The sequence below is a fragment of the Saccopteryx bilineata genome, chromosome 6 (genome assembly GCF_036850765.1).
Source record: "Saccopteryx bilineata isolate mSacBil1 chromosome 6, mSacBil1_pri_phased_curated, whole genome shotgun sequence".
Taxonomy (NCBI): domain Eukaryota; kingdom Metazoa; phylum Chordata; class Mammalia; order Chiroptera; family Emballonuridae; genus Saccopteryx; species Saccopteryx bilineata.
This window is the reverse complement of record NC_089495.1, coordinates 137,192,519-137,219,408: the sequence shown is the minus strand read 5'-3', so window position 1 is coordinate 137,219,408 and position 26,890 is coordinate 137,192,519. Positions and strand designations below refer to the sequence as shown.

General features: G+C 54.6%; 1 protein-coding gene across 8 annotated transcripts in view; it reads right to left on the bottom strand.

The window, feature by feature from the left end:
* Positions 1–9,773: 9,773 nt before the first annotated feature.
* The window catches only part of RNF144A (ring finger protein 144A), an 82,607-nt gene continuing 65,490 nt past the window's right edge, over positions 9,774–26,890 (bottom strand). For all 8 annotated transcript variants that reach the window (XM_066234906.1, XM_066234899.1, XM_066234902.1 and 5 more), the window contains 4 exons: positions 24,339–24,546; positions 21,375–21,522; positions 20,550–20,639; positions 9,774–13,887 (listed from right to left, as the gene is read on the bottom strand). In XM_066234906.1, coding sequence (XP_066091003.1) covers positions 13,756–13,887; positions 20,550–20,639; positions 21,375–21,522; positions 24,339–24,546 — 578 coding nt within the window. In that variant the 3' untranslated portion in view covers positions 9,774–13,755. The remainder of the gene's footprint in view (positions 13,888–20,549; positions 20,640–21,374; positions 21,523–24,338; positions 24,547–26,890) is intronic.

Genomic DNA, 26,890 nt, shown 5'->3' with positions numbered 1-26,890 from the left:
AAGGGCTGTCGAGGCCCAGAGCACCGTCTCAGAGCCAGTCACCTGAGCTGCCTCCTGTCACGAGCTGCCACAAACCCTGGCAAATCATGCATCACGAGGGGCCATTTCCTCATCTGCGGAATCTGATGATCAAATATTACATATACCTAAAAACATCAATGTGCGGATTTGCTGATGTAAAAGTAGTATTTTGTCATGCAGGGGAGCCCTGGGGAAGGTTGTGAAATGACCAAGGTTCATAAAAGTCAGGCTGAAGCCTCCTTTACCGTCCCCATGCCAGGGACATCTGACCTCATATCAGAGTGGACAGTCCAGGTGCTGGCACCACTTCCTCAATCGCTGGCGCTCTTCCCTGGTCCAGGTACACCTGTCTTGGAGAGAGAAGCTCCTGTCACCTCAGCCGCAGCCGCGCCTCTCCCTCCCTGTGGGCAGGGAGACAGGGACAGCACCGTCCCCAGCGCTGCACCTCCGCAGACACGCGGTGGGAGGTCACCTTCTCCAGGGCATCTTGGCTCCTGCCCTCACTCTGGTCTGTGCAGCTGTCTGGCCACTGGAAGATGGTCCCTAAGGCTCTGACCCCCCCCCCCAGAAGCTGGGTCCAACAGTACACACCTGAGTTCAGAAACCTCTCCAGCTTTGCGCTCCCACCTGCCACCTCAAATGTCTAACTCTCCTCAGCCCCTCTGTCTCCCATTGCACTGGGCCCTAGTCTTGCCCAGGGCCGACGGCTCGGGACAGTCCACCTGGCCACAGCAGCCGGACTCTCTGAGATACATCACCTTCACTCCCGTTCCGTGACTAGACCCCTCGTAGCAGGGGTTAGGGCCATGTGCTGGACTCCTGTGCCGGACGGGGCACCTCTGAGGGGCCCGGCAGTCAGGTGGACCCCGTGTGATCGGCAGACGGCAGGTCTCGACAGGAACCCATTTCGGCTGCTCGCCCTCAACGTCATAGCTGTGCATGTTGTTGCACGGCCACTCACATCGCTGGGCCTGCTGGGTCAGGTGTCACCGGATCTCCCAGACTAGCTGGTCATAATTCACTCAGGACATCATGCTGGCCCCCAGTGGGCTATGGAAAGGGGAAGACAAGGGACCACTTCTGTCCTACAGTCTGGAAGGTTTTTGGAGGCTGTTTAAGGGCACATTTCTTTGGGAAATAACAGGCTGGTGGGTGACTTAGGAACTCACATCCCTCGTGAGAGTCACACACAACTCCTTATGAGAACAGCCTCCCTCCTGTGTGCAGCCTGGTGGTCCCAGAAATCTGGGCAGAAGCCAGCCTCTCGGCCTCACTTATGAGATAATAAATCTCAGAAGTTAAACTAGTCTAGTGTACCTATGGACACATATTTGTATGTTGGACATAATTCGGATGTTGCTGGGAATCCGAGGTCCCATATTAAGGAGCAGAGTCACTTATATTTGGAGCAGCATGACTCAGTGTGGCCCCCGGATGTCCAGCCCAGGCATGGCCTTCTCTCTGCATGACTGCATTTCATATGGGGCTGCAGGTGAAACCGAGGCCCGAGACCCGATGCTCTCCATCAGTGTCAACGTCTTCCCTCCCTGCTTCTCTCTCTCTCTCTCTCTCTCTCTCTCTCTCTCTCACACACACACACACACACACACACACACACACTCACTCACTCACACACACGGCCAGGCCTTCCTGCAGCAACAAAGGAAGGCCCAGGGATGTTACCACTTCCAAGGACCTGTAGCATCTTACGGAGTCTTCATGGAGTTCTCACAAACATTAGCTTGTTTTGAATCTCATGGCAACTCAGGGAGGAAAACTTGAAAGTCATTTGTTCTGAAAAATGTGATAAAAATAGAATCACGCTTTGACCTTGCCGCTTCTGCTCCGTGCCCTTTTAGACCAAAGTGCTCATAAATAATTGTGATGCAAGAACCGTGCCAGCCACCGTGACGCATGGCAGCAATGCCATGAAGGAGACTGTCGTGAGAGAGAGTGCAGGGACGGTGATGAGGGAGCCACAGAGGAGGTGACATTACTGATGTATCAGCAATGACCACCACCGAGTTAGCGACTGAAATGACAGTAGCTTAATGCTACAGGCCATAGGAGGGGCAAGGACAATCGTCAGTAGGAGGGACACCAGCAGTAGTACTTGTGGTGGACACCTTCACATTGCAGATCTCCAAAAAGCCAGGGAAACCATTAGGAAAGTGCACAGCCGGTGACGTCCTCGGCGTGAAAGCTCACCGTGCTATTTGACAACAGAAGGTGGTGATGAGAACAAGGACAGCAACCGTGAAGCCACAACAGGGCACCTCCTTGGGGACCTGGCCTTCTCAGGCCTCGTTCCTAAACCTTGTCACGACACTACAACATATGAATGAATCATTGTCCTCCTTTCCACTAAAGGGAAGGGAGCCCCACTCAATGCAGTCACTCAGCCCAGGCCAAACCCTTCACGTGAATAGAGCCAGGATCTGATGCTGAGCCCGAACACGCCTCAGGTTTGTGCTCCGAGGACTTCGGAGTAGCCTTTTACAAAGCAGGAACCAAAGGCGAGATGTGGACAAACAGAAACTCCCCGGGGGCTGGAGGGGAATTCACCACGCCCGCCCCGGGAGAGGCCACAGTAGACAAGATATGACCATAGCAGAGAAGACTGAAGTCACACTCTGAATACGGTGACCAGACCGATGCAGGCCCGATGATGCGCTGTGGGAGTCAGAGGTACGGACCATCTCAAGCATTTGTGGAACAATCCTGCAAACCGACCTGTCCTTGGGCCACAAGGACAGCCTCCCTTCAATACCGAGCTAATTCTGATGAAAAGGAAAGAAACAGTCAACATAAAACTGAGAGAAAATTGGCAAAGTTTGGCACACGCCCAGGTTGAAACTGGGACCAATCCGTTAAAGACCAGGAGTGAACAATGTGTGTGTAAACATGTCGGCGCCGTGGTGTGGGGGACAGAGGAAGTCGGCAGCACCTGTGTTTCTGGTGCACCCGCCGGCTACATTTGCAGGAGAGAGGCAGAGAATTTCCCCACTTTAAAGACCAGTGGTGTGTCATGGGCTCGGTGCCTTTTCGGCTGGTGCCACCCTGGGATACAACGTAGGGACAGGACACCACTCTCCGCTCCTCAGAGGTTCACAGCCACGCTGGTGGAGGAACCACGATTTCCAAGGTATTAAAACAAGATTTAGAGAAATGAAGCCAGGTGGATATAATTCACCCACGCATTCCTTTTTTTTTTTTTTTTTTTTTTTAGGTTTTTCAACGAAATCACATTGCTGTGGGTGGAAATAGCTTTGGGAAACGGACCTTTCATCTCTTCCTGGCCAATTTAAAAGAAAATGAAATAAATAAAAGGATTTACACTTTGCCGACCCAAGGGGGTTTGTGTCTGAGCTTCTTGTCCGTTCCTGGTGTCCCGTCCACTCCACTCACGGCCCGGTGTCCGTCACAGACTGGGGTACCGAGGTTCCGCCCGTTGTTGAGAACCGATGGCCCACGCTGACCAGTGATGTTGACAGAGGTCTCCATCGTTTCAGGAACGTCTCCACACCCACCCCTGCACCCAGTCTTCACAAGCCTTGCGAGGTCCTTTAGGAAGGCAGAGTCCCGCTCTGAGAGCCGGCGGCCCAGGTGGAGGACACAGGTGGAGCAAGTCTCCCAAGACGACGCAGCCAGACAGCGGTTTGGAAGCGGAATGTGGGGCTCTCCTGACCCTCCTTGTCATGCTAGGGGGACAGTGAGCCAACGCAGGGCACACCAGCCCAGCGGCGAGGCTCAGCTGCCCCACGCGGGAGAGAGAAGCCTGGAATCGCTCTGCTCACTCTGCAAGGATGGTTTATACCGCCGACGAGAGTTTGCTCTGCAGCCCAGATGTCTCTCTCCCTGAACGCTGAAGAGCCAATGTTTCCAACAGTGTCGTCCAAATAAAATGTGGCCATCGGCAGATGAAAACGATTAGCTGCCTTCCATTAAAAGTTTAAAAGCGGTCTCCTTTTTGACCCACGCATGGGCTAGTCAGCAGGCTTGATCCCGAGACATGGTACTAATCATGGCAATTACTCAGCCCCGTGTTGTCCACGCAGAGAGCACAGAGTGATTCACACCTTTGTCCGTATCTTACGAAGGGAGAGAGCAGAACTGGGACCTGCAGGGCCCAGAGCTCGAGGGTCATGGTCAAGGTGACGCTAAGGGGCCCTGAAGGAGGGAGCGCAATGCCTCTGGTTCAGAGTCCTCCAAAGGGTTAGAAATGACTGAAAACAGTTGTCAAAAGGAGACGGCAATCACGGCGAACAGCCAAACAGAGGCCAGAGCCCCTGCCCGGGGTGGTGCTCTCAGGGGTCCTTATCGTCCACCAGGAAGAATCGAGTCTCTGGGGAGAACTCGCTGAGTGAGCAGATCTGTTGTCCGTAAGAGCCAACCTGGAGCATGACAGAAGGACCTTTAAGTTGACGGTTGGGTTTCTGTTTCCAGAACAGGAGGGCCCACCTGGGATGCAGGAGGAGGTGTACCAGGTGCGTGGCTGAGGGGTGAGAGCACCTGCCCACCTCCAGCTGCTGGAGCATGGGCATCCTCGAGCCTGAGGTCCTGCTGCAGGCGGGCAGTGATGACCACAGGGCCCCGGGAGGGGCCGTGGCCACCGAGGTCTGTCCTCCAGCCACATGCAGGTGGAAATCAGGGTTGGACCGCTGCCCAGAGTACCTCACTGCTCTTTCTGCGACAGAGCACTTGTGAAATTTCTCTTCTTTACAGCCGTATCTTATTCTGATTACTCTCGGAGGGTGAGGTAGGGAGTTTCTGAATGAAGCTGGAAGCAAGATGGGAGCGTGAAGTGTGGCAGAGCAGGAGGCCAGCACAAAATTCCAGTGAGCAGGACAAACAGAAACACCTAAATAAATAAAAAAGAAAAGAAATGGTAACAAACCCCACAAAGCACACACCCCAGCAGAAACTGGATAAACGCAGTGTTGGAGTGCCACCTGCTGGCCTTCCCCAGGCACGGCATGCTGGCCGGCTTCCCTTCCCTTTGCATCCACAACCAACCATCCAACAGAACCCTCAAGAGGACGGTGGTCCCCCCGGCCCCCCCGCCCCGTCTGGTAACTAAAAAATGAGAGAATTGGAGAAAACGCTTGTCCAAGGTCATTCACCTCCTGAGTGAGTTGAACGGAAGGTGGATTCCCAGGTGTCTCAATCCCCTGACACCCAGATGCCCCTATGACACCCTTGCAGGGGGCCCCCCGAGTTCTGCTCCTTATGATTAGAAGGTCCTTCCCCATGACGTGGTCCCCGAACCCTGCTTCTGGGAGGAAGTGTAGAGCACTTCCTCATGCCACACATGCTGCGCCTCCAGCGGGTAGCGGGCACCAGGGGACACTAGTCAGCCAGCTGTCAGATGACATGGAGCATTATGTGCACGTCTTCATACCCCCGATCAGGGCACACAGAAACTCCCGTGTGGCACAAACCCAGAACACGAGAGTGTGCGTCCATTTTCCTTTGCTGGCGCAGGGGCTGAGGTCGTGGCTCCAAGACCTCCCTCTCGCCCTTGCCGGCAGCTGCTGTCGGCCCAGGGTCTCCGGCAATGGCTGCCTGGCACACGCTCCCGGGCTCCGACTCCACAGGCCGGGCCCGGAATGGCAGAGGTCTCTGGAGATGGAGACCCCACAGGAGTGAGCTCTGAGGTGAGGCTACCCGGCAGCTGCCCAGGCACACAGACCGTGGGGGAGCTCTGCATGCGTGTAAATCCACCACGGTCCCGAGTGCAGTGGGCTTCTGGTTAGCATGGACGCAGATACCCAGATCTGCAAACAGGGGTGTCGCTGAAAGCTGCCCCCAGAGCAGCTATTCGGATAAGAGGAAGGGATCACAGCCAGGTGAGGGACCACAGGGTTTGCATGGAGTATTGACCTCAAGGATCGTCAACATGGGGTGGCTCTTTCCCCTACAGGAGGCAGAGCCTGAGAGGTGGCAGGGGTGGGGGGAGGTCCCTCAGGGCTGCAGGGTTCAGAACTGGGGTGACCAGGAAAAGACCAGGAGGAGGGGGGATGGTGGGGAAGTTGAGGGGGGAGAGTGGACATGTGGTGAAATCAGGAAAGGGCGGTGAACGTGGCACTGTGGTCTGTGTCTGCTGAGCCTCTCCTAACAGAAACACCACCGATGGGGCAGCTTAAACCTCGGACAGGTGTGGTCTCACCGCTCTGAAGGCAAGAAGGTCTCAGAGACCTTCACCAGGACAAGACCCGCTGGAGAAGGAAATCCCAGGGGGTCAAAAAAGTTCCCACCGTTTGCCAACGTCTAAGCTGACCTTTGTAATTTCACGAACAGAAAAGATTAGGTGGAAGGAGGTTAAGTTGCCTGTTGGAAGAATTTCACAGATGTCCTTTTTCAGAGGGGCTCAGTGCTCTGCAGGAGAAATGAAAAGACTGAGGAGGAAATAAACGTTAGAGAGAGAGGGGCAGCCAACCACTAGCTTCCCATAGGACTCATGCAGTGGAGTGTGGGTCCCTGAGCAGGGGTGACCCTGCGTCCTACGCCAGCTGAGCCTTTTGGAAACAGGAGGAGCTTTGGTAAACGAGAGGTCCCCTTTGTGTGACAAGGAAAGCCTTTAAAGCATGCTCTCGGCCCGGGGACCAGGGCCAGTGAGCGTCTCCCTGTGGAATGCAGGACTAGAGACTGGAGTTCTGCAGCTGCTGGGCAGCAAGGGTGCCGGTGGCTTTGCTGCTCCCGTTACGTCACATACAAGACGTCCTTTCTGAGCCACAGCGTGCTTCTCTCTCGGCACAATGAGCCGTCCCTGCCTCCACTGTCCCCGCTTGGCAAGAGGCATGTGGGGGATGAAACAGGTCCGTGGGGAGAACCAATTCTGGGGTCAAATCCTGACATTGCTGGGTACTAACTTTGACCGTGGCAGGTGAACTCCACCGAGACTTACGTTTCCTGATCTGCAAAATGGGCACAAAATAATACCAAATTTTGCATGTTCGTGAGGGTTCAAAAAGGCAAAGCGTCATGGCATCTCCATTGTTGAGTGAAGCATCATGGGAGAAATAAAAGCCATATGGCCACCGGGACCGGCTCCCACGGTTACCTTGGCTGGGAGAACCAGGGGTTTCTTCTTCCGGTCTCAGCACCACAGTGTGTTCATCCCCTTGGCTCTAGCTCAAGGTAGGGGGGTACTTTGGCAACATTGGGGTAATTTTTAATTAAGCATCAAAGGCAAGCTGGATTAGGGAGGTGGATGGAAATATGAGAAAGGGGAATTCGAATGGGAGGTGGCCCTGTGCTCAGGAAAGATCCCCTGGGGTCCAGAGAGCAGATGGATCTACTGGGAGGGGAGGGAGTGGACACAGGAGGACAGGGTGTTGTCCCCGGGGCGGGCGAGTGGGAGGGCCAGATCAGGGGGAAGTGAAGGTAGGGACTGCCTGGGTGGTGACTTCGCTCTCAGGACAAACTGTCTAGTTCAAATCATGTTTCTCTTCCAACCGGACAACCCCACATGAAGGACTTGTTGTGAAGTATTTTTCCCTGAAAATGGCACCTTTTGAGTCCCACCCCACCCCCCAGGCATTCCCCACCCCGCCTACCCCGTGGAGCGGCTCTCCCTGCCAGCCAGTCAGCCCTGGCCCCTGGGCTGCCCCCGGCCGCCCATGCCGTGCGGGTGTATTTGCAAGAACAGAAGTTTGCTTTGTGGTCACTCCCCTCTCTTTGGCCCAGTCTTCACTGTCTGTTTTTCCTATTTGGGGACTGGAACAGCTCTACTCCACGACCATCTGCAAGTCTCATGAACGTGCTGATTGCTCCTTTGTCGTTAATAAAAGCACTACGCTCTTGGTTCCGTTCTTCGTGCCCCGACAGTGAATGAGCTGTGCAGAGCAGAGACAGATTCTGCCATTCTCTCATCCCGGAAAATGTTTCGGGGAGCAGAGAGAGGTGGCATTTTTGTCCTTTGACTTTCCATCGGTCCCAAGGACCTTTCTTCAGGGTCTTGGGTCCTAAATGGAACAGTATCTGCAGAAGTCCCCTGCTGAGAAGGAAGTTATGTTGTCCAATCTGTTATTCCGCATCTTGATCATGAATTTATATCCCGACAATGTCCCTTCCTCTTCCCTCCTACTTCATGAACAATGTATTTGTGCCTTAAAGCAAAAAACAAGAACAGGAACCAATTCAGCTCAGCCCTGTGCCATTTGCCTGAAAATGCCACACCTTCTCTGTTTACGTTTTACACCCTCTCTTGTGCCTGCTGCCTGCGAGCCCACCTGCAGGAGGAGCCCTCCCCTGACACGTCTGCCACTTAGACGGTTACTGGTTACTCTGTCACTCATTCACTCCTCCTCGGTGACCCCCGAGGGTCCTCGCGTTTAGGGCGGCAGTTTGTCACACTGCAAATCCCACGGGACCGTGAGCGCCTCTCCGCGAGGACAGGGGCTGGGAAGCGTTGCATCTGCCCGAGCCTCTGCTGTCACAGACCTCTGCGGAGCAGGAGTCGGTGGAGAGTGATGGCGTCCGGGTCGCCTGCGCTCCAGGCACTGCCTGGGCCCTCCCAACCTCCCTTCCTGGAAAGCGAGTCCCTCTCAGCTTGAGTGGAGCAGCCTCTGCCCATGTCTACGCCTGTGGTTTGCACATCCCTCTGGCTCCTGTGTTCACTGCGTTGAGGGCAGCGGCAAGGGTCAGGGACGATGGTGCCCCTTTCCCAGGAAGCACTTGGCGGTCCTAGAAAAGTCCCCCTGCTCCACCACGTGGCCACCCCCCTGAACACGCTCACACCTTCTTTTGCCTGGCACACACCTACTCACCTGCAGCCCAGTTCACACGCTGTAGCCCCCACCGCCTTTCCTGACCTCACACTTGGCCAAGGCCTCGCTCTGCGCCCGCTGCAGCACTGGTCACCCTTATTCCGATGGCAAATGGACAGGTCGGCCTCCCCTCCCACCCGGAGCTCTGAGCCAGCCAGCTCTGATGTCCTCTCCCACCCCACTCAGTGAACAAAATACACCTCCCTCAACTTGCACCTAGTAATTGTACAGAATTTTTAAAATATAACCTTTTCCTAGCTTGTCATTTCCTGTTAATGAACGAGGTGTCTGGTCTTTCATGTTTAATGACACTAATGAAAATCAAGGTCATGTATATACTTTGTAACCTTAGAGTTACTATTGTGTCTTCTACCAAACGTTTAAGTATTTATACTTATTCTACGTTGTTTCCCCAGCAGTAAAAGAACGCTCACTGGTTTTTATGAAGACTAGATCCCCGTGAACTTGGAGGGGTGTATAAGCGCTTGTAATCATGGCGGGAGGCAGAGTCCCCGCTGTGGGATGTGGTCTGACACTGGCACCGCCAGGTGAAGACAGGAAAGGCGTGAGGGTGTGGACGTAGCAGGACCCAGCTCACTCTGGTGAAGGGGCACCCGGGAGGGAAAAACTCAGGATGTCAGGACACAGTAGCTGCTTTCCAGAGCCGGATGAAGGTCAGTCGAGGCCCCGGGCGCAGAAGAATATATTGGACCCCTTTCATTAGAAAAAAGTGTCAAGTTGGGGTTTTGCGGGCCCGAGGTACACACCTGGTACGCACCATATTAAAGCCACCTCTGCTGTTCTGCCAGCAGGGTCAGGTGTCGACCTTCTGCCTTCCCCTCCCTCACCCCCTCCCCACCCTGCTGGGTCTCCCTTCCACCTCCAACCCTCCTGACTTCTCTGATCCGGGTCAGCCACCCGCAGACAGTGCTGAGCATACAAAGAAAGCCACCAGGTAAGTTTTAGAAAAGTAACCTGTATTCCAGCCAACATATCAAAAAAAAAAAAATCCCTTCCGCAGGGGAGACAAAGTACATAACACACGGTCCACTTAAAATACGTATTGAAAGTACAAATCACACTTTTCCGGAAAGTTCCGAAGTACAAAAACATCACACAGAAAGGCATTCAGACATCTCTTCTGTACAGCACAGTGTTCGTGGCACAAAACGCAGGCATTTCGGAAAACACAGACCCGACGCAACTCTGTGTCACTGCTGCTTGTCAAATACGTCACGTGGACAAGGGTGTGACGCGCTCATGCATGCTTCTATATGTGACCAAAAGACACCCTCCCACCACCCCCAATGGCAAAATGGGCAAAGAAGGGAGGGGATGTGGGCATGTGGCGGGCACCCGCCCTCCCCAAGGGCTCCCGGACCCCATGGAAGACAGGACAGCACAGACGGGGTGGGGGCCACGGGACCATGGGCTTGACCTCCCCAGGCCGCACGCGCTCCTGGTTGCGAGGAACCCATGGTGCTCAGTTAACGCAGGCTCCCCATGCCCAGTTTGTGGGCATTTTTGGTGACATCCGTCCTTATCTCCTGGTGTTTCCCTGGGGGTTCGGGTGCATGATAAGGAATAAACAAGCTTTGGTATCTTTTTATTTGTTTTAAGTGAGACCTTCATGAAGCATTCACACATGCAACATGTTCTCCTGTGCTGAACTCACTGTGATGTCTATTATATGTGTACACACAAGGCTATTACTAATCTGAGCTGTACAAAAGAGCTCACAATGGTTGTCGCCGATCCCCGAAGCTCTAACGACTACCAAGGGAAGATGTCCTCTCCTGGCCTTGCAGGAATGTCACGTTGGTAATTCAGGAGAAGACAGGTAAACTCCTGTGAAGGGTTTCTTGCGTCTCTGATAGCCCCTTTCCACGTGAGCCTTGGACTCTCGCCAGGAACTGGCCGGGTCACCAAGTCGGTATTATGGACGGACGTGCGGGAAAGAGAACTCTTAGCCTTCGAGGGACGGTGCCAGAGCGGCCAGTGTGGGTTCCAGCAGCTGCCCCGGGGCTGAGGAAGGACTGGCAGGGACAGAATTCCGTGCCACCGAAGGTTCTGTCCACCCTCGGATCCCAACTCAGTCTTTGCCATGTGAGCACCCGCAGGGCCACCTTCCCTGAAGGCCCTGGCCTCCCATGACAATGGCAGAGCCAGCTGGAGTGCCCGGGCCCGGCCCGGCCAACCTGGCGGCGCGGTTGGCATCCAGGGAGACTCAGAGAACAGAGGGGTTCCCTGGGCCCTCCATCGCTGGCCCTGGTAGGTCTGGAGGGCTCAGCTGCCCTCCTCCCTAGGAGACCAAGGCCCCTACATGAATCAACTTGCATGTGCTTCCAGAGAGTCAGCATGGAAACCATCCGGGAAAGTGAATGTCATTGTCCCTTAAGACAAACTGTGCTGAAGACAGAAAGGATTCCCCCCACAAAGTGAACTCCCCAGGTTTAACCGGGACGGACGGTGAAGTTACCATCCAAACGTGGGATATGCCCCACATCCTGTTTACGCTTTACATCAGGCCTGGGCAATAATACTGCGTCCCCATGGACGGCGGGCAGGGGACTCCTGTCGGAACAGGGGGAGCAGAAATGCCAGGTGACGTAGGGCCCTCATGGTGGCCCTGTGGGCATCTTTCTCGGTAACAGATGTCTACTGTTTTGCTGTCACTGAAGAAAGCTGAGGCGTGCTTGATGCAAAAGCTCAGAGTAAGGAGCAGGTGCCACTGTGGCCCCAGCCAGCCCCCAAACTCCATGGTCCCTGCTGGGGCCTATTCACAGGCCTGTGAAATGTGTCAGCGGTGAAGGCACAGGATAGGCAGGGCTATGAACTCCTCTGAGACAGATGGACAGTCCGACCCACTAGGATGAAAGAGACTAAAGCTCTTGCCCAGGGAATGTCAGCTCTAAGACTCCAGCCCCCACCCCAAAGGACAGGGTGGGGGGGTCACCTTATGGAGCAGAAAGAGGCCAGTAGGATAGGATGGAGTGCCAGCCCACCCCAGGGACCCCTGGATGCAGAGCCACAAGTCTGCTGTCTCCCAGGCCCATTCGTCAGGCAACGGCCACGGAAGAGCATCCTCACATCTTGTGCTGAGACCTCGGGCTCAGGCTGCCACCTTCACCCTTGGGTCTGGTGGCCTTGTTCCCCTCTCAGAAAGTTCATGTGACCCCCTGACCCTATCACACCATCGGTAGCTACAGAGAACTCACTGCCCGGGTGCCACCCCAAAAGATGTTCTTGTGTAGTTGCTGAAGTTTTTTTTAACTGTAATCATAAGGAACATTTTTGACACAGATGGATTTCCTAAATAGCTTCTGTTTTATAAAATAATAATAAATACTAGAGGTGCTGAGGGATGTGATCTTGTTTTGTCTAGCCTATCAGACGTTCAGAAATAAAGGAGATACTTCTACACGGTGGGGGTGACCCAGGACCTGAGATGACCCTCCGTATGGAAATGAAATCTATAACACCCCCCATGTGCTCCCAACAAGCAAGCAACCGATATCACAGGTAGACTCCTGCTGCCAGCTAGCGCTCTGTGGATGCTGCCTACGTCTGAGGAAGCCCTCTGTAAGCCGTCCCTGGTTCAGAAGTCCCCAAGTTCGATGGACTCAGCACGCGCCTTGAAAGCCCTGTGAGCATCACCTCGGTGAAGACGACATGTCCCCCACTTCTCAGAGTGAAGCGAGGGGTGGCACATGCCTCAGTGGCCCACACGTTCTGCCGTGACGGTGGACAGCCACAGAGTGCAGCTTAGAGAAGACAGAGGGGCGCAATCCCTGACAAGAATAGCCCCCTGAGATGAATGGGCTTCCAGCAGGTGCGTGAGCATTAGGACTCGGAGCTCTGCAAGGGGGAGCCGTTCGTCTACCACAGGTCATGGGAAAAACCGTGGGAGCCCAGGGAGCGCTGCCCTGGGCACCTCTGAGGACCGAGGGTCCTGTTCTCCACCCACGATCTCCTGGAGGGGACAGAGGCCCGTGGCCAGATCGCAGTGACTCCTGGCAAAAAAATATTTCTGAGCAAAACCTCTGGTTCCTGTGAGCTGCACTGACTCCCCAGAGAGAGAAGGAATGAAATAGCCATTCCGGAGTGGCGATGCTCCTTCGAACGTCCCGATAATTTCCAAGGAAGGTAATGCCACCGCATCATGTGGGTACCAGTGCACAGCTACGGCGGTCACAGAGGTGGGACATGTTTCAGGAGAAAAGAAGAAAAAAAGAAAAAACAAACACAAAGCGTACGTAAGGCTTTCCAAATCTCCTGAAAAGTGGCCGAGACAGAACGGTCATTTTCACAATAACTTCTGAAAAAAATGCACGTTTCGAGAAAGGCATAGGATGGTTTAGATGCACCTTGTTGATTTTTTTCACAACTCCGTTGCAGGGGGGTGGGAAGGAGGTGGAGAGATGCCTTTTAAAAGGATTTTACTAAAATGACATTAGTAATAATAATAATATAAAACAGTTGTCATAAACAAGAGTGCTTTCCCCCGGTCAGAATAATCGGATTCTGTTGGAACTGAGCGGCCATCCTTAAAAGACTTTACTGGGCAACAGGGCGCTGCCCTGAAGTCAAGGAGACAGACGACCTCCCTCGGCAGGATGAGGTTTTTTACACACTTGCCAGACGTGCCTGGTCGTCGCCACGGAGGGAACGGCCCACTGTGGGTGCTGCAGCACCTCCCCCTGCAAGTCTGCGAGGACTGCATCTGCGGGGACACGCCCTGCCCACGTCGGCCCTGCCTGCCCCCAGCCTCGGTGACGCCACTGGGGCCCCAGCGAACGTTCTGACGTCAGTCCCTGAAGTCAAGGCATCCAGCATGACACCATGAGGCTCAGCGGGGCACATAAGGCAAGAAAGACGTTTAGGGAGAGAGGGACAGTGGGGAGGGTGGGGGGAGCCACACTTCCCAGAGAGGCAGGGTCTGGGTCCAGTGCCGCGCCTTCCTCTAGGTGGGTAGTGGGTCATCGTCGCCTTTACTGCACTTGCACTTGCAGCAAAGTACAAACGGGGTGGCCAGGAGCAGGAAAGGTGAGGCGACCAAGAGCAGGAGCCCAAATCCAGCAAAAATGCCCACAACCTACAGGAAGGAAACACAAGGTAGAGCGTAAGGGAGTTGATCTGTAGGTGCCATAGCTAAAGTATAAACCACACAATGCTCACATTCATCCATCATCCACCCACACTTTATCCTCCCATTCAACTATTCACATATCCATTATCCATGCAACATCCATCCATCCACCCAACCATCCATCTATCCATCCATCCACCCACCCATTTATCTACTCATCCAACCATCCATGCAATATCCACCCATCTATCATCCATCCAGTTATCCATCTATCTTTTCATCCATCCATCCATCCATCCATCCACTCATCTACTCATCCATCCATCCATCCATGCACCATCTACCCATCCATCATCCATCCATAGTCATCCATCCATCTACCCATCCATCCACCCAACCAACCATCTATTCACCCATCCATTATCCATGCAACATCCACGCATCCATCATCCATCCATCCATCCACCCACCTAACTAACCATCCATTCATCCATCCATCCATCTACCCATCCATCCATCCATTATCCATGCAACACCTACCCATCCATCATCTATCCACCCACTCATCCATCCATCCTTCTACCTATCCATATCTATCCATCATCCATCCATACATTCATCCATCCATCATCCAGCCATCCATCCTTCCATCCATTATCCACTCATATTTCCTTCCCTTTACTTTCTTCCACTCCCTCCTTCCATTTCTCCTTTTCTTTTTCTCTTATTTTTATGTCTCTTCCCCTCCCTCTTTCCATCTGAGCACCCAAACATCCATCCTTTTGTACATCCAATTAACCCACAAGCTGCCCCTGAGCTGGACACTGGACTAAGTGTTGCTAACACAGAGGCACTTCAGTTCTTGGCCCCCAAGCAGCAGCCAGGCTGGTGGAAAGAGACCACAAAGTAATCAACTATAACAATGCAACTAACCCAACTTGCCAGCGGGTTCTGAGTGCAAAGGGAGCCGTGGGGAGAAGGGTGGTTTTCAAAGGGAGATGAGAAGACTGGGTAAAGCATTCCAGATAGGAGACTAGGAGAGGCACAGGCATGGTGTGGGAGGGAGGGACCAGACCTGTGCTATTCCTGGATTGGAAAAACCAGCCCATTTTCATTGTGTTTCTAATACCTGTGTTTAACCCTAGGTATGAGTACATGCTGAAAAGAATAACCCTCCAAGGTAGACACATCATTCAAACTGGGCAGTGAGGCCGGTCAGACGAGCAGAGAACTCTGCTTGTAGGCAGGGCCCTCCACCAGCAGCAGAGAGCTCAGGAGAGAGATCTGGAGATGGTGTCACATCCCCACCTAGTGCTCCAAGGGATCGTTACACCAACGCCTAACAACCGGTTCTGATTCTAACAGAGTTGACTGACTCTTCTCTGGGCCTCAGTTTTCTCAACTATAAAATAAACAAACAGAAGAACAAGACCGCTAAGGACGGTGCTGAGCCCTGAAAGACTGTGGCACGGGAAGCATCCCAGACATGTGAAAGAACACAGACCCTGACTCAGATTTCTGCCTGAAGGCCATCGCCTGCACGATCGCGCACACACATGCATATTATGTCGTACCGGTGGATGAGACTGTGCTGAGGCTGAGAATCCACATGTTCCTTTGGTCTAAGTATCAACAGGGGGTATTACAGGATGTGAGTTCAGATCACGCTTTGTCAGAATCACAGGCACATTTATTTCAGAAAACGTGAAAACATGCAGAACAGTGTTAGTTCACCAGGGGCGCTCTTGAGCAATCTCAACTACTTGGAAGCCCCTGTCACCTGGAAGGGGCCAGAGACTCAAAAGGTACCCAAATCATGACCAAATGCTCACATTCTTGGCCTGTTACTTGCCTTCTTTGTCTACTTGGTCTCTTATACGCGAGCCATTTAATGAGCTGGGTTACCCCCTTGCTTGCCAATTGGTGGTAGGAGGAGGCGGATAAGGCAGGAGGAAGGCGGCCAGCAGCAAAGGCGGAGACGGGAAGCAAATATCACAAAACAAGAATCACCAGTCAGTGAGCGTGTTACAAACCAGTCAGGCACAGACCACGTTCTGGGGGGGGGGACAGAGGGGGAAATGACCCCAGGCTTCCGAGGGAGTGGCGGTACTCCAAAGAACCATCCACACCGTCAAGCCCTGACCTAGAGGAACGGTTAGGTAAGCACCCACACTGAGCCTCCCACATGGGGCGGGGGGCACCCCTGCAGAGCAGAACACACGCGTGTGGCCATCACACGCCCCTGCGCAGCCCAGCGCCTCTCCCACAATACGTGCCCATTTGTAGGCTGACACGGTGGAAATGGAATGGGCATGTGCTGAACCATCTGGCCCAAGAAGTTCTGCAATGAAACCCGTTCCAGGACTTGGAAACACGGCAAAGTCAAAGATGTGGTGAGGTGGACAGAACACCTTTCAGTCACCGAAACTTGGCATTCAAACTTGGCATTGATGTTGGCAGAGCACTCCCAGGCTAGGGTGCAGCCCGGATGGGGACAGGGACAGGGACTGGGGCAAGGGACCCTATGCGAGTCTCTTACTGGTTCTCCCCGTGGGGACATCACGTGGGCAGCTGGAAACAGCCATCGCGGGAAGGAGCCAACCCTAGACTAGACCCTGCCTTTGCCTCCTCCCCCTGTGTGGTAGGCAGCTGTTTAGTGGAATCACACAGCTGGATGTGTGTTCCGAGGCGGGGGGGGGGGGGGGTAAATGAGATCGCAGTGCCAGCTGCATGCCCTCTTTAACCGACTGCCTGCTGACCCTGACTGCACCCACCTCCTCTCCCTCACCCATTCTGCTTAGTGGGCACCCGCTGTTCTGAACTGTCAGGATGAGAAGACCACGGGACTGTCCTCTAGAGAACAGGCACTCCTGTTGGGTGGGGAGGCAGACATGCACACTACCTCCCTGCGCCCTTCAGTGCAGCCTTGGGGGCAGCAGTGGGCACATGTCTACGGGTGTGTGAATACAGAAACGCTACTCATTGGCTAACAGCGAGCCCCCCCTCCTTTATTGCGAAGTGAGTTTAAGGTTCAAAGCCTCTGTTCCATGCTCAGAAGAACAGGCAGACCTGTGGGTAGGACTCCCCCTGGTCAGGCAGCAGATGGACTCCAGTAAAAATAGAAACATCCTTTTTATCTCTTACACACGACGGCTGATTTCTGGAACAGCCGTGGAAAGGGCCAGGCGGCCACATCACAGCAATCATGTGTCAGGAGAATGGGCGGAGGTCAGATGAAAGGCTCGGCCATCGACACCCGGGCCGCACAGCCCCAGACAACGGTGAGTCATAAATAAGACCTCTCTCCACAGCCGGACTACTTTCTAAAACACCGTCTCAGCAAGAGACCTGCCATACTGAGTCACACAGTCGCCCTGCAGGGGACAAAATAAAATAGTACAAAACCTTGTGACAAAGACAGAGACCTTTTCCGTTGGTTGGTGGTCTGCTTAGCTCACTGGGGAAGTCCGTTTGGGAGCGAGCAAGGGGAAGGCACATGGTATGATCGTTTTACTCCGACAAGAACATGGAAGGCAGCCTGCACTAACGGCAAGGAAGGGCACTGAAAGTCTCCACCGTTGCTTCAAACGCTCTTCCCTCACTTCCAGGTCTAAAGGCAGGCACAGCTGGGGAGGAGGAACCTTGTGATACCAGCAGACTACGGAAGGCCACCGATCACAGTCCTGAAACGCTGGGAGTCCCAGGGCACTGGATTCAGGGACAAGTTCTGAGTACGCAGAGGTCTGAGCAGGCCGAGCTCGGCAGACAGAGACGCACTCCCCAGGGAGAGCCCGTGACCCCATGCCTGCAGACCTTTAGCGATGGGCCCATGGATGCTGGAGGGCAGTGCCCGTGACCCCATGCCTGCAGACCTTTAGCGATGGGCCCATGGATGCTGGAGGGCAGTGCCCGTGACCCCATGCCTGCAGACCTTTAGCGATGGGCCCATGGATGCTGGAGGGCAGTGCCCGTGACCCCATTGCCTGCAGACCTTTAGCGATGGGCCCATGGATGCTGGAGGGCAGTGCCCGTGACCCCATGCCTGCAGACCTTTAGCGATGGGCCCATGGATGCTGGAGGGCAGTGCCTGTGACCTTGGTCTGTCTGTGTGTATATTGGGGGGGGGGCAGGACAGTGCAGGTTGCAAGAACAAAACAGGAAGGGAACTAAAATCAACTCTCCAGCCCTAGGGCCGCATCTGGATGACGATCTGTTTGGCTTGGTTTTTCTACAATAAATAGCTTTATGGAGCTCTCATGCACACACCTGATCAACGTCACCAGATCACATGCATGATTCAGTGGTGACTAGTAGTTCCAGACCGTGTGGCCATCGCCAGCTGACCCCGCCCATTTCTAAAGGGTCCTCGGGAATGCAGCCCCCATTCCCTGTTGACCCACTGTCCGCAGCTGTGTCCCCCCCACCAGGTACGTGAGTGAGGGTTGTAGTGAAAAGCTTCCTGCCCGCTAAGCCAATACTGTCAACCGTTGCAGGGGACGCTCCTGGGCCCTGCAGGGACTCATAGGGTTGGCTACGGAGTCTGCAGTGGGTCATCGAGGACGCGCACTTGTGGGCGGAACGTTACACATTCTCACACACCTGCCCTGGGAACACATTTCTGTATCTCCCAGGTGGGGTGACAGGCCTGTGATGAGTCCTGTCGGCCTCTTCCCCAACTCAGGACCTCCCACAGGTCCCTCTGTGCATCCTGCTTTACTGGGAGTGAATTCCAGACGTCCCACCTTGCCCTGAGGCCCATGGGGTCTGGCTCTGAGGTCATACCTGATCATTCCTGCCTCTCTCCTGCTCTGATCCAGGGACCTTTCTCCCACCATTCCACATATCAAACCATCGCTGTTTCTGCTGCCTGAGCCCTGCCCTCTGCCTGACTGTCCCCTCTGCCTGACTATCCCCTCTGCCTTATCCTCTCTGCCTGATTGTCCGCTCTGCCTGACTGTCCCCTCTGCCTGACTGTCCCCTCTGCCTGACTGTCCTCTCTGCCTGACTGTCCCCTCTGCCTGACTGTCCCCTCTGCCTGATTGTCCCCTCTGACTGACTGTCCTCTCTGCCTGACTGTCCTCTCTCCCTGACTGTCCCCTCTGCCTGACTGTCCTCTCTGCCTTATCCCCTCTGCCTGACTGTCCCCTCTGCCTGATTGTCCCCTCTGCCTGACTGTCCCCTCTGCCTGACTGTCCTCTCTGCCTGATTGTCCCCTCTGCCACCTGACTGTCCCCTCTGCCTGATTGTCCCCTCTGCCTGACTGTCCTCTCTGCCTTATCTACTCTGCCTGACTGTCCTCTCTGCCTGCTTGTCCCCTCTGCCTGCCTGTCCCCTCTGCCTGACTGTCCCCTCTGCCTGACTGTCCCCTCTGCCTGACTGTCCCCTCTGCCTGATTGTCCCCTCTGCCTGACTGTCCCCTCTGCCTGACTATTCCCTCTGCCTGACTGTCCCCTCTGCCTGACTGTCCCCTCTGCCTGACTGTCCCTTCTGTCTGACTGTCCCCTCTGCCTGACTGTCCTCTCTGCCTGATTGTCCTCTCTGCCTGATTGTCCCCTCTGCCTGACTATCCCCTCTGCCTGACTGTCCCCTCTGCCTGACTATCCCCTCTGCCTGACTATCCTCTCTGCCTGACTGTCCTCTCTGCCTGACTATCCTCTCTGCCAGATTGTCCCCTCTGCCAGATTGTCCCCTCTGCCTGACTGTCCCCTCTGCCTGACTATCCTCTCCGCCTATCCTCTCTGCCTGACTGTCCCCTCTGCCTGACTGTCCCCTCTGCCTGACTGTCCCCTCTGCCTGATTGTGCCCTCTGCCTGATTGTCCTCTCTGCCTTATCCCCTCTGCCTGCCTGTCCCCTCTGCCTGCCTGTCCCCTCTGCCTGCCTGTCCTCTCTGCTTTGTCCCCTATGCCTGCCTGTCCCCTCTGCCTGCCTGTCCCCTCTGCCTGCCTGTCCTCTCTGCTTTGTCCCCTATGCCTGCCTGTCCCCTCTGCCTGCCTGTCCTCTCTGCCTTGTCCCCTCTGCCTGCCTGTCCCCTCTGCTCTGTCCCCACACCCACACAGTCAGCTCACAATACAGGCTCTGCCATGGGCACCACCTCTGGTGGGCCTTCCTGACCACGCTCTCTGTAAGACCCCTCCCGCAGCCCATAATCTCCACAGCGGAGCGGCCACAGTACACGTTGCTGGTGTAACATCTGTCCCGAAACAGGCCACGGGCTCCACAGAGGAGGACAGAGTCCAGCACACAGCAGAGACACAAGTGCACAGAACTATGAACGAGTGCGGACGACAGGCCCTCGGTCACCGCCACAGCCACGCACACATGACGGCACACACATGTCCTCTGTTCTGAGACGCCCCCCATCCAGGGCTCCGCGAGTGTCCGCTGAAGCCTGAACCACGACCGAGACCGCAGTCAGGCCGCGCCCTCTTAAGTCCGACGTTCATGTTCTCCGGGTGCTCAGTGCTGGGCAGGGGCTGCCATGCGTCCCACAGACCTGGGCGGCACGTACTGCTCTGGTCCTCTGTAGGGCACACCTCCAACCCAGCAGCAGGTCTCCTGGCAACCCACCGCACACATGCATGTGCGTCTACACACACACACACACACACACACGCACGCACGTGCGTGGTCTCTTCCCGAGATCAAAGTCCCCGGTGAGCTGCCCGACCTGCGTCCGGTGCCAGATCACAGAAGCCCTGGAGTGGCCCAGCTTGTTTCGGCAGGGTCCTTTGTCATAGTGGATCAGGAGGAAGTCATCCTGGAAGGGAAGAGAAAGGGGGTCAGTGCCTAAGTTCTGGGCTGAGCTCCTGGTTTACACCCACAGTTTGTGGGGACAAGAGAAACAGTGTGTGACCGCGGAGCAAGAGCAAACCTCCGCCACGTAGGACCCCTGCCGCTCCGGGGCTGTCTGTCCCAGATCTCAACCTGCCACCCCCCTGAGGAAGGCAGCCCTGGGCTCAGCGGCACTCTAGATTTTGGAGGAAAGAGAGACTCGTGCGATGCAGCATCCTGATCGAGTAGATGAAAGGTTCCTGCCTCCCAGAGGCTAGGTTCTGTCCCTTGAGACCCTCTGTCTTTGTGTCTCCCTCGCGTCCAGGCTGGTTTTACAGGATGCAAAGGTTGCATTCTCTCTGGCCATCTTCCTACCGTAATGTGGGACCCCACCTGGGCATGCTCTTCTCCACTCAGACCTGTGCCGCATCCTCCCTGCTGGAGGACCAGCTGGGAGCTGGCCTCCCCAACTTCTGTGACTGTCCAGAAATGGGCGGTCGCTCCCTCTGACTCTCAGGGCGACAGCCGGCCCGGCCTCCTGCAGGGTACTCTTACCACCCACCTGGACCGCCAGCTGCCTCCCCATGACCTCCACTGGCTGGCGGTCACCCTCACTGACACGGTTCAGTGCTCAGCACCTCAGACCTGAACGAGCGACAGAAAGGGCTGGTCTGGTCCTCGATGCCCAGGGCAGAGGTGGGCTCAGGGCAGGGGCACTCACGTCCAGGGACTCGAGGCAGTACCAGCAGAAGGCGTGCTTGCAGTTCTTGCACATCATCTGGGCACAGCCCTCATCTCGCTCGATGTAGACCTTGCACTTGGGGCAGCGTTTGATGGGCGCGTCGTCCTCCTCTGGTCTGAAAGCCAAACTGCGGGGAGGAGTTCAGTTAGGGCCCCACCCAGAGGACCCTGGGGCTGCCACCACCTGTGCTGGAAGCATGGGCTCACCTGGGGGACCCAGGCTGCTTGTTCTCTATTATTATTATTATTACTATTATCGTCATCATTAAGTGAGAAGCGGGGAGGCAGAGAGACTCCTGCATGTGCCTGACCAGGATCCACCTGGCAAGCCCAATAGGGGGCGATACTCTGCCCATCTGGGGTCACTGCTCCACTGCTTGACAACTGAGCTATTTTAGCACCTGAGGCGGAGGCCATGGAGCCATCTGCAGTGCCCAGGGTCAGCTCACTTCAATGGAGCCTTGGCTGCAGGAGGGGAAGAGAGAGAGGGAGAGAGAAGGGAGAGGGGAAAGGGTAGAGAAGTAGATGGGGCTTCTCTTGTGTGCCCTGGCTGGGAATCAAACCCAGGACTTCCACACACTGGGCTGACACTCCACCACTGAGCCAACTGGCCAGTGTCAAGGTTGCTTGTTCTTAAGTGAGCTAAAACCAAAGAAATGGAAACGCCAGGAAACAATCACACACACACAAAAAACAAACTTGTGAATGAGCCAGTTCCATTTGGGGGGAAATGAGCAACATCACTTCACCTTTTCAATTCAGATAGAGATATACACAAGCGAAAGGAAACATGACAAAAGGCCCGGAATGGAGGAATCTGAGCAATGCGGTCCTGAGTCGCGTTACTTGTATAATTTCCAAAGGGCTGGTAGTTTTATGCACTTTGCAAACATGCGCTGATTGCTTAGGTAGAACTCGCCCTCTCATCTGTATAGACTGGTCCTCCCGGGAAGTGCGGGCAGGTTTGCCGGGGTTGGTGCGATGACTCCAAGCCTGGGGTCAGGTGCTGGTTCATCACCGTGCAAGCACCCCTCTGAGCCTCGGTCTCCTCATCAGAGCAAGAGTGAGAGAAGTCACGTGTGAAGAGCCCAGGGTGCAGAGTCTGGCGTGTGGGATGCCTGGTAACCAGTAGCAGCTTTCCATGTTGCTCATGAGAAGGTCACGAACATTCAGGCGTGACGACAGCACCACGTCCATCCCGTGTCATGTCAATGTCAGAAAGATGGCTGAAAGGTGGGCACGACCACGGGGGACCTGGCCCAGGCTAGCACTGCACAGATGCCCGTGGTGGACTCCTGAGGAGACACGAGCCCTCAGGCACCAAATCCAGTGACAGAGGCTGACTATGGGGGGGGAGGGTTTGCATTGTTTGGGTTTGCCAGTAAGACCTTAAAGTAATGGAGCCATCCTCTCATGGGTACCCATGAGTGATTTTGAAGGAAATGCCATGCACAGAGGTGACGTTCGTGGGGAACATCTCCCCAGGAGACATTTGCAAACAGAAACAGTTCACGTAGGCCAGAGGTGGTACACTCTGGCAGGCCTAGAAATTCACCTGGCATGGACACTGGTTTTCAAACATTCTCCAGCACCTGAATTACATTTCAAATGACTACTATAAACTCATATTTACGCAGGCAGATAGGAGTCATTGACAACGTCATCACCATCTAGGTTCTAACATCTTTAAGACTCAGACATAGGGCCCATGAGCAAAGCTGGCCAGATGTTGCCTGGTCACCTGTGTTAAGGGGAAATTTTGTTTTGGAAAGAGATTGACTCTGTTATGGGAAAAGAGTCGAGTGCACTCTTCAGTTAAAAATGACCAGATGACCAGGGAGACACAGGGAGTGGTGAGGATTGTGGCAAAATAGGAGAGCACTAGCACACCTCTCTACGAGGGGGTGTGCTGGCTGCACATCCAGACCTGGGTGACAACGTTCAATCAGGGCAGGCTGGACGTCACTGAGAGCCTGCCCTGGAGACAGCTGAACTAAATACAATCCGGCTGGGGCTGTAATCAACTCAGACAATCTCCCAGCAGGAACACAGAGGCAGGGTCGCCAGCCCTGCCCCAGGGACTAGGAAGCTGAACGATGGAGGGGACATGTGCCAGGCTTCGGGGGTGACAGGGACTACCAGGGACAGGGGGGCAGAGAAGGGCACTCCAGGCACAGGCACAAACATGCACATGGGACAGAGAAGGAAGGGGTCCCAGGGACGCCCCAAGGGTCTCTGTGTAGGCCCAGCTGCAGGAAATGGGGGTGGGGAATGGAGAATTGGGAGGAAGGCCCCGCTGGTGACTGCACTTTGAGGCGGATGGTGGGAGCCTGTCAACTAGAAAGGTGATCTCAGCAGGGGCAGGGCCAACTCTATCTAATGTTAGGAGTCATATGCCAGGGCAGGATTTTAAGAAAAAAAAAAAAGCTGAATATTGTCAACTTCATATAGTTCAATCTACCAAATTTCAAAGTATAGAGAACAGTGCCGTGATGTCCACATGGCACCCAGCTGGGCAGACAGAAGGGAGGCAGGAGGGAATGAATGCACAGGTCACTGACCCTATTCCCTTTTTGGATCCTTCTGGGATTCAGAACTATGGCTCACCTAACACGTCTTGGTCCTGTACCCCCATTTCCAGGCACCCTCAGCCATGGAGTCTCGGGAGAACATCAGGGCGTAGAACATTTCACAGGAATGAACTGTCCACATGGTTGGTGGCTGGTCCACCTTTGTGTTGCCATGACTCTGCCCAGCGCCTGGTCCATCCTCATGTCTCAAAAATAAACAATAACCAAACTACCCAACCCAGGTGTGAATGAGACTCAAGAGAAGGGACAATCGGGTGTAGCCAAGTCCTCTCATGGCACCTTTGAAGAGAAATCCCCCCTCCTCTCCTTCTTCTCCAAACCCCGAGCCCATGCCCCCCATGCGCCAAGCCTACCTGGTCTCCCCGGGGAGGAAGGTGACCGGCATGGTCTCTGGGCAGCCTTGGCCGGGGTGCCAGCTGGCTTTGCAGGCGGAGCAGAATTCTGCATCGCAGGCTTTGCACTGCACCAGCTGAGGGGTCTGCAGCCCCACCTCCTGGAGCTGGCATACCGCCTGGCAGGTGGACGCTGGGCACCAAGTCCGGCAGGGGTCCAGGAGCACCTCTAGCACAGAGGGATGAGAGAGACAAGTCAGGCTCTGCACACGAGGGGCCTCAGGTGCCTCAGATGGAGCGTTTCACCTGTTTCACAGCCAGAAGGCACTGCCCACCTTTGACCCCACTCCAAGCAGCCTCAGAGCACCCCGCATGCCCGTGACCAGCAGGACGACCCGTCTGAGATCACACACACTGTAGTCCAGGCACTGCCTGCCCTGCCTCCCCTCAGGACACGGCTTCCCGAGTCAGGCCTGCGGCTTGAGCCTGGCCGCCCAGAGCGGGGCATACAGCCGATCTTCGGACAATGCTTAGGGATGGAAGGAAGGCAGGGAGGCCGAATTCTTCTCATCAAAAGGTGCATCCACCTGGGACTGCCTTCCTCCTGAATCGGAACTCCCACTGTTCCCATGCTTCCCACCCCACGGAGCTCCTGTTGCTAAGAAGCTGGAATGAATGAAATTCGTCAGGGAGTCAGTGAGAAAGCGGGGTCCCCTGACTTCCTGCCGCTTCTTCTCACCCGTCCCTGCTCAGAACTCGCGTCTCTTGAGACAACGGGTCCCCTGTCTCAGTCACCCTTGTGTGGGGTGACTCTGCATTCCCTGTGGCTGGGCGGGGGGCCGTGGGAGGGAGAGCCCCACAGGAAACCTGGACATGCTGGTGCTCCGCCGAAGCGTCACGGGGCCACTCCCAGGCCGGCAAGGTGGCCACAGGTTTCCTGGCTCCCCAGCAGGGCTGGCTCGGGAGGGAGTCCTAGACAGCACGTTCCTCCGGGGGAACTTGGATGGCAATGAAAGCCAGCTGCGCAGGCTTCCGGTTCGTGTGACCAGCAGGGAGACTTCAGCTTACCCACATCAAAAACGGGATTTGTCCCCACAGGGGGGCTGGATGTGGCCTCGAGCGGGTTGCCCCAGGACACGTGGGCTCGCCTGGTCCCCAGTTAGATGGGGCACCCAAACTCAGCCCTCCAGGAACAAGCTTAGAAACAATCGCAGCCTCTTCTCCACAAGGGCTGGTGAACCCGTTCTGCAAAGGGGCCCGCAGGGAGTACTCCAGCCTTCGAAGGCCATTCCAATTCTGTCCAACCGCTCAGCTCTGCAGCACAAAGGCAGTCATGTCGATCCATAAACGGGTGTTCCAATAAAACTTTATTAACAACACCGGGCCAGAGGCCACATGGATTTGACCCACTTGATCATGGTTGGCCAACTCCTGATCTAATCAAACTTCCTCCTCTGCCTTCTTTTTTTGGGGGGGGGGAATTAATCAATGGCCTAAAACGATCCAGCTCATTGGCCTGGCAGAAGATTTAGAAGAACTTGATACTATAAGGTCTACTGGAAAGTTCTGTCCATTTTTGGAATAAAACAAAATACAAATTTTTCTTACCGTCAATAAACTTTATTAAATAATATAATTGCCATTATTATTAATGATTTCTTGCCAGCATGAGGGCAATTTGTATATCCCATTTTTGAAAAATGGTTTATCTTTTGATGCGAAAAATTGAACCAGTGCTTGTTTGATATCTTCTTCATTTTTGAATTTTTTGTCCTTCAAAAAATTTTGTAAGGACAAAAACAAGTGATAGTCGGAGGGTGCTAAGTCCGGGGAATATGGTGGATGCGACAGACATGCTTCTGTAGCATTTCTTCCTTGCTGAAATTCATAAAAATTACAGTGGCGTAAATTAACTTTATCAGTAGCCATGGGTACACTATCGCTTCACACATAAGACTAACGTGAATCAACTTTGTTTTAGTTAATTTGCTACGTCAGTATGTATACATTAAGTGATAAAAATAGAGAGGCACATATGTTCCAAATAAACATGTGCTTACGTGTCGAAACTTGTGACAGAAATGAACAGAACTTTCCAGTAGACCTTATATAAAGCCTCTCTGGCAAGAAGGGAGATGTGCTACCTTTTCACTGATCTTCCTTGCAGTAATGTGAAACCAGGACATCCCCTAGAGTGAGTGAATGAGTCAAGTTAGCTCTGATCATCAGCGCAGGGTTTCACAGTTGCTTTCCTAGGACTGCTTCTGGCTGTTAGATCCAAGGAGGTGGTGTCCCTTTGCCTCCAGGGAATGGTGAACAGCTGCCTGCTGCTGGTCCGAGCTGAGGGGACAGAGGACAGGTGCGCAGGGTGCCTGGGCTGGGCACCGGGTGCTGCCGGAGCTCCGGGAAGGTCTCAGTGTAGGCAGGGAGGTGCCCCCATGACCTCCTCAGGAAATAAAGTCTTGCAGGGTCCCCAGCAGAACTTCCCAACACAGCTGTCTGCCTTCCCTGCGGGTGTGCGTGGTGCGTGAGCCCAGCTCTGCCCGATGAGACTCCGGGGGTCTCCTGGGTGC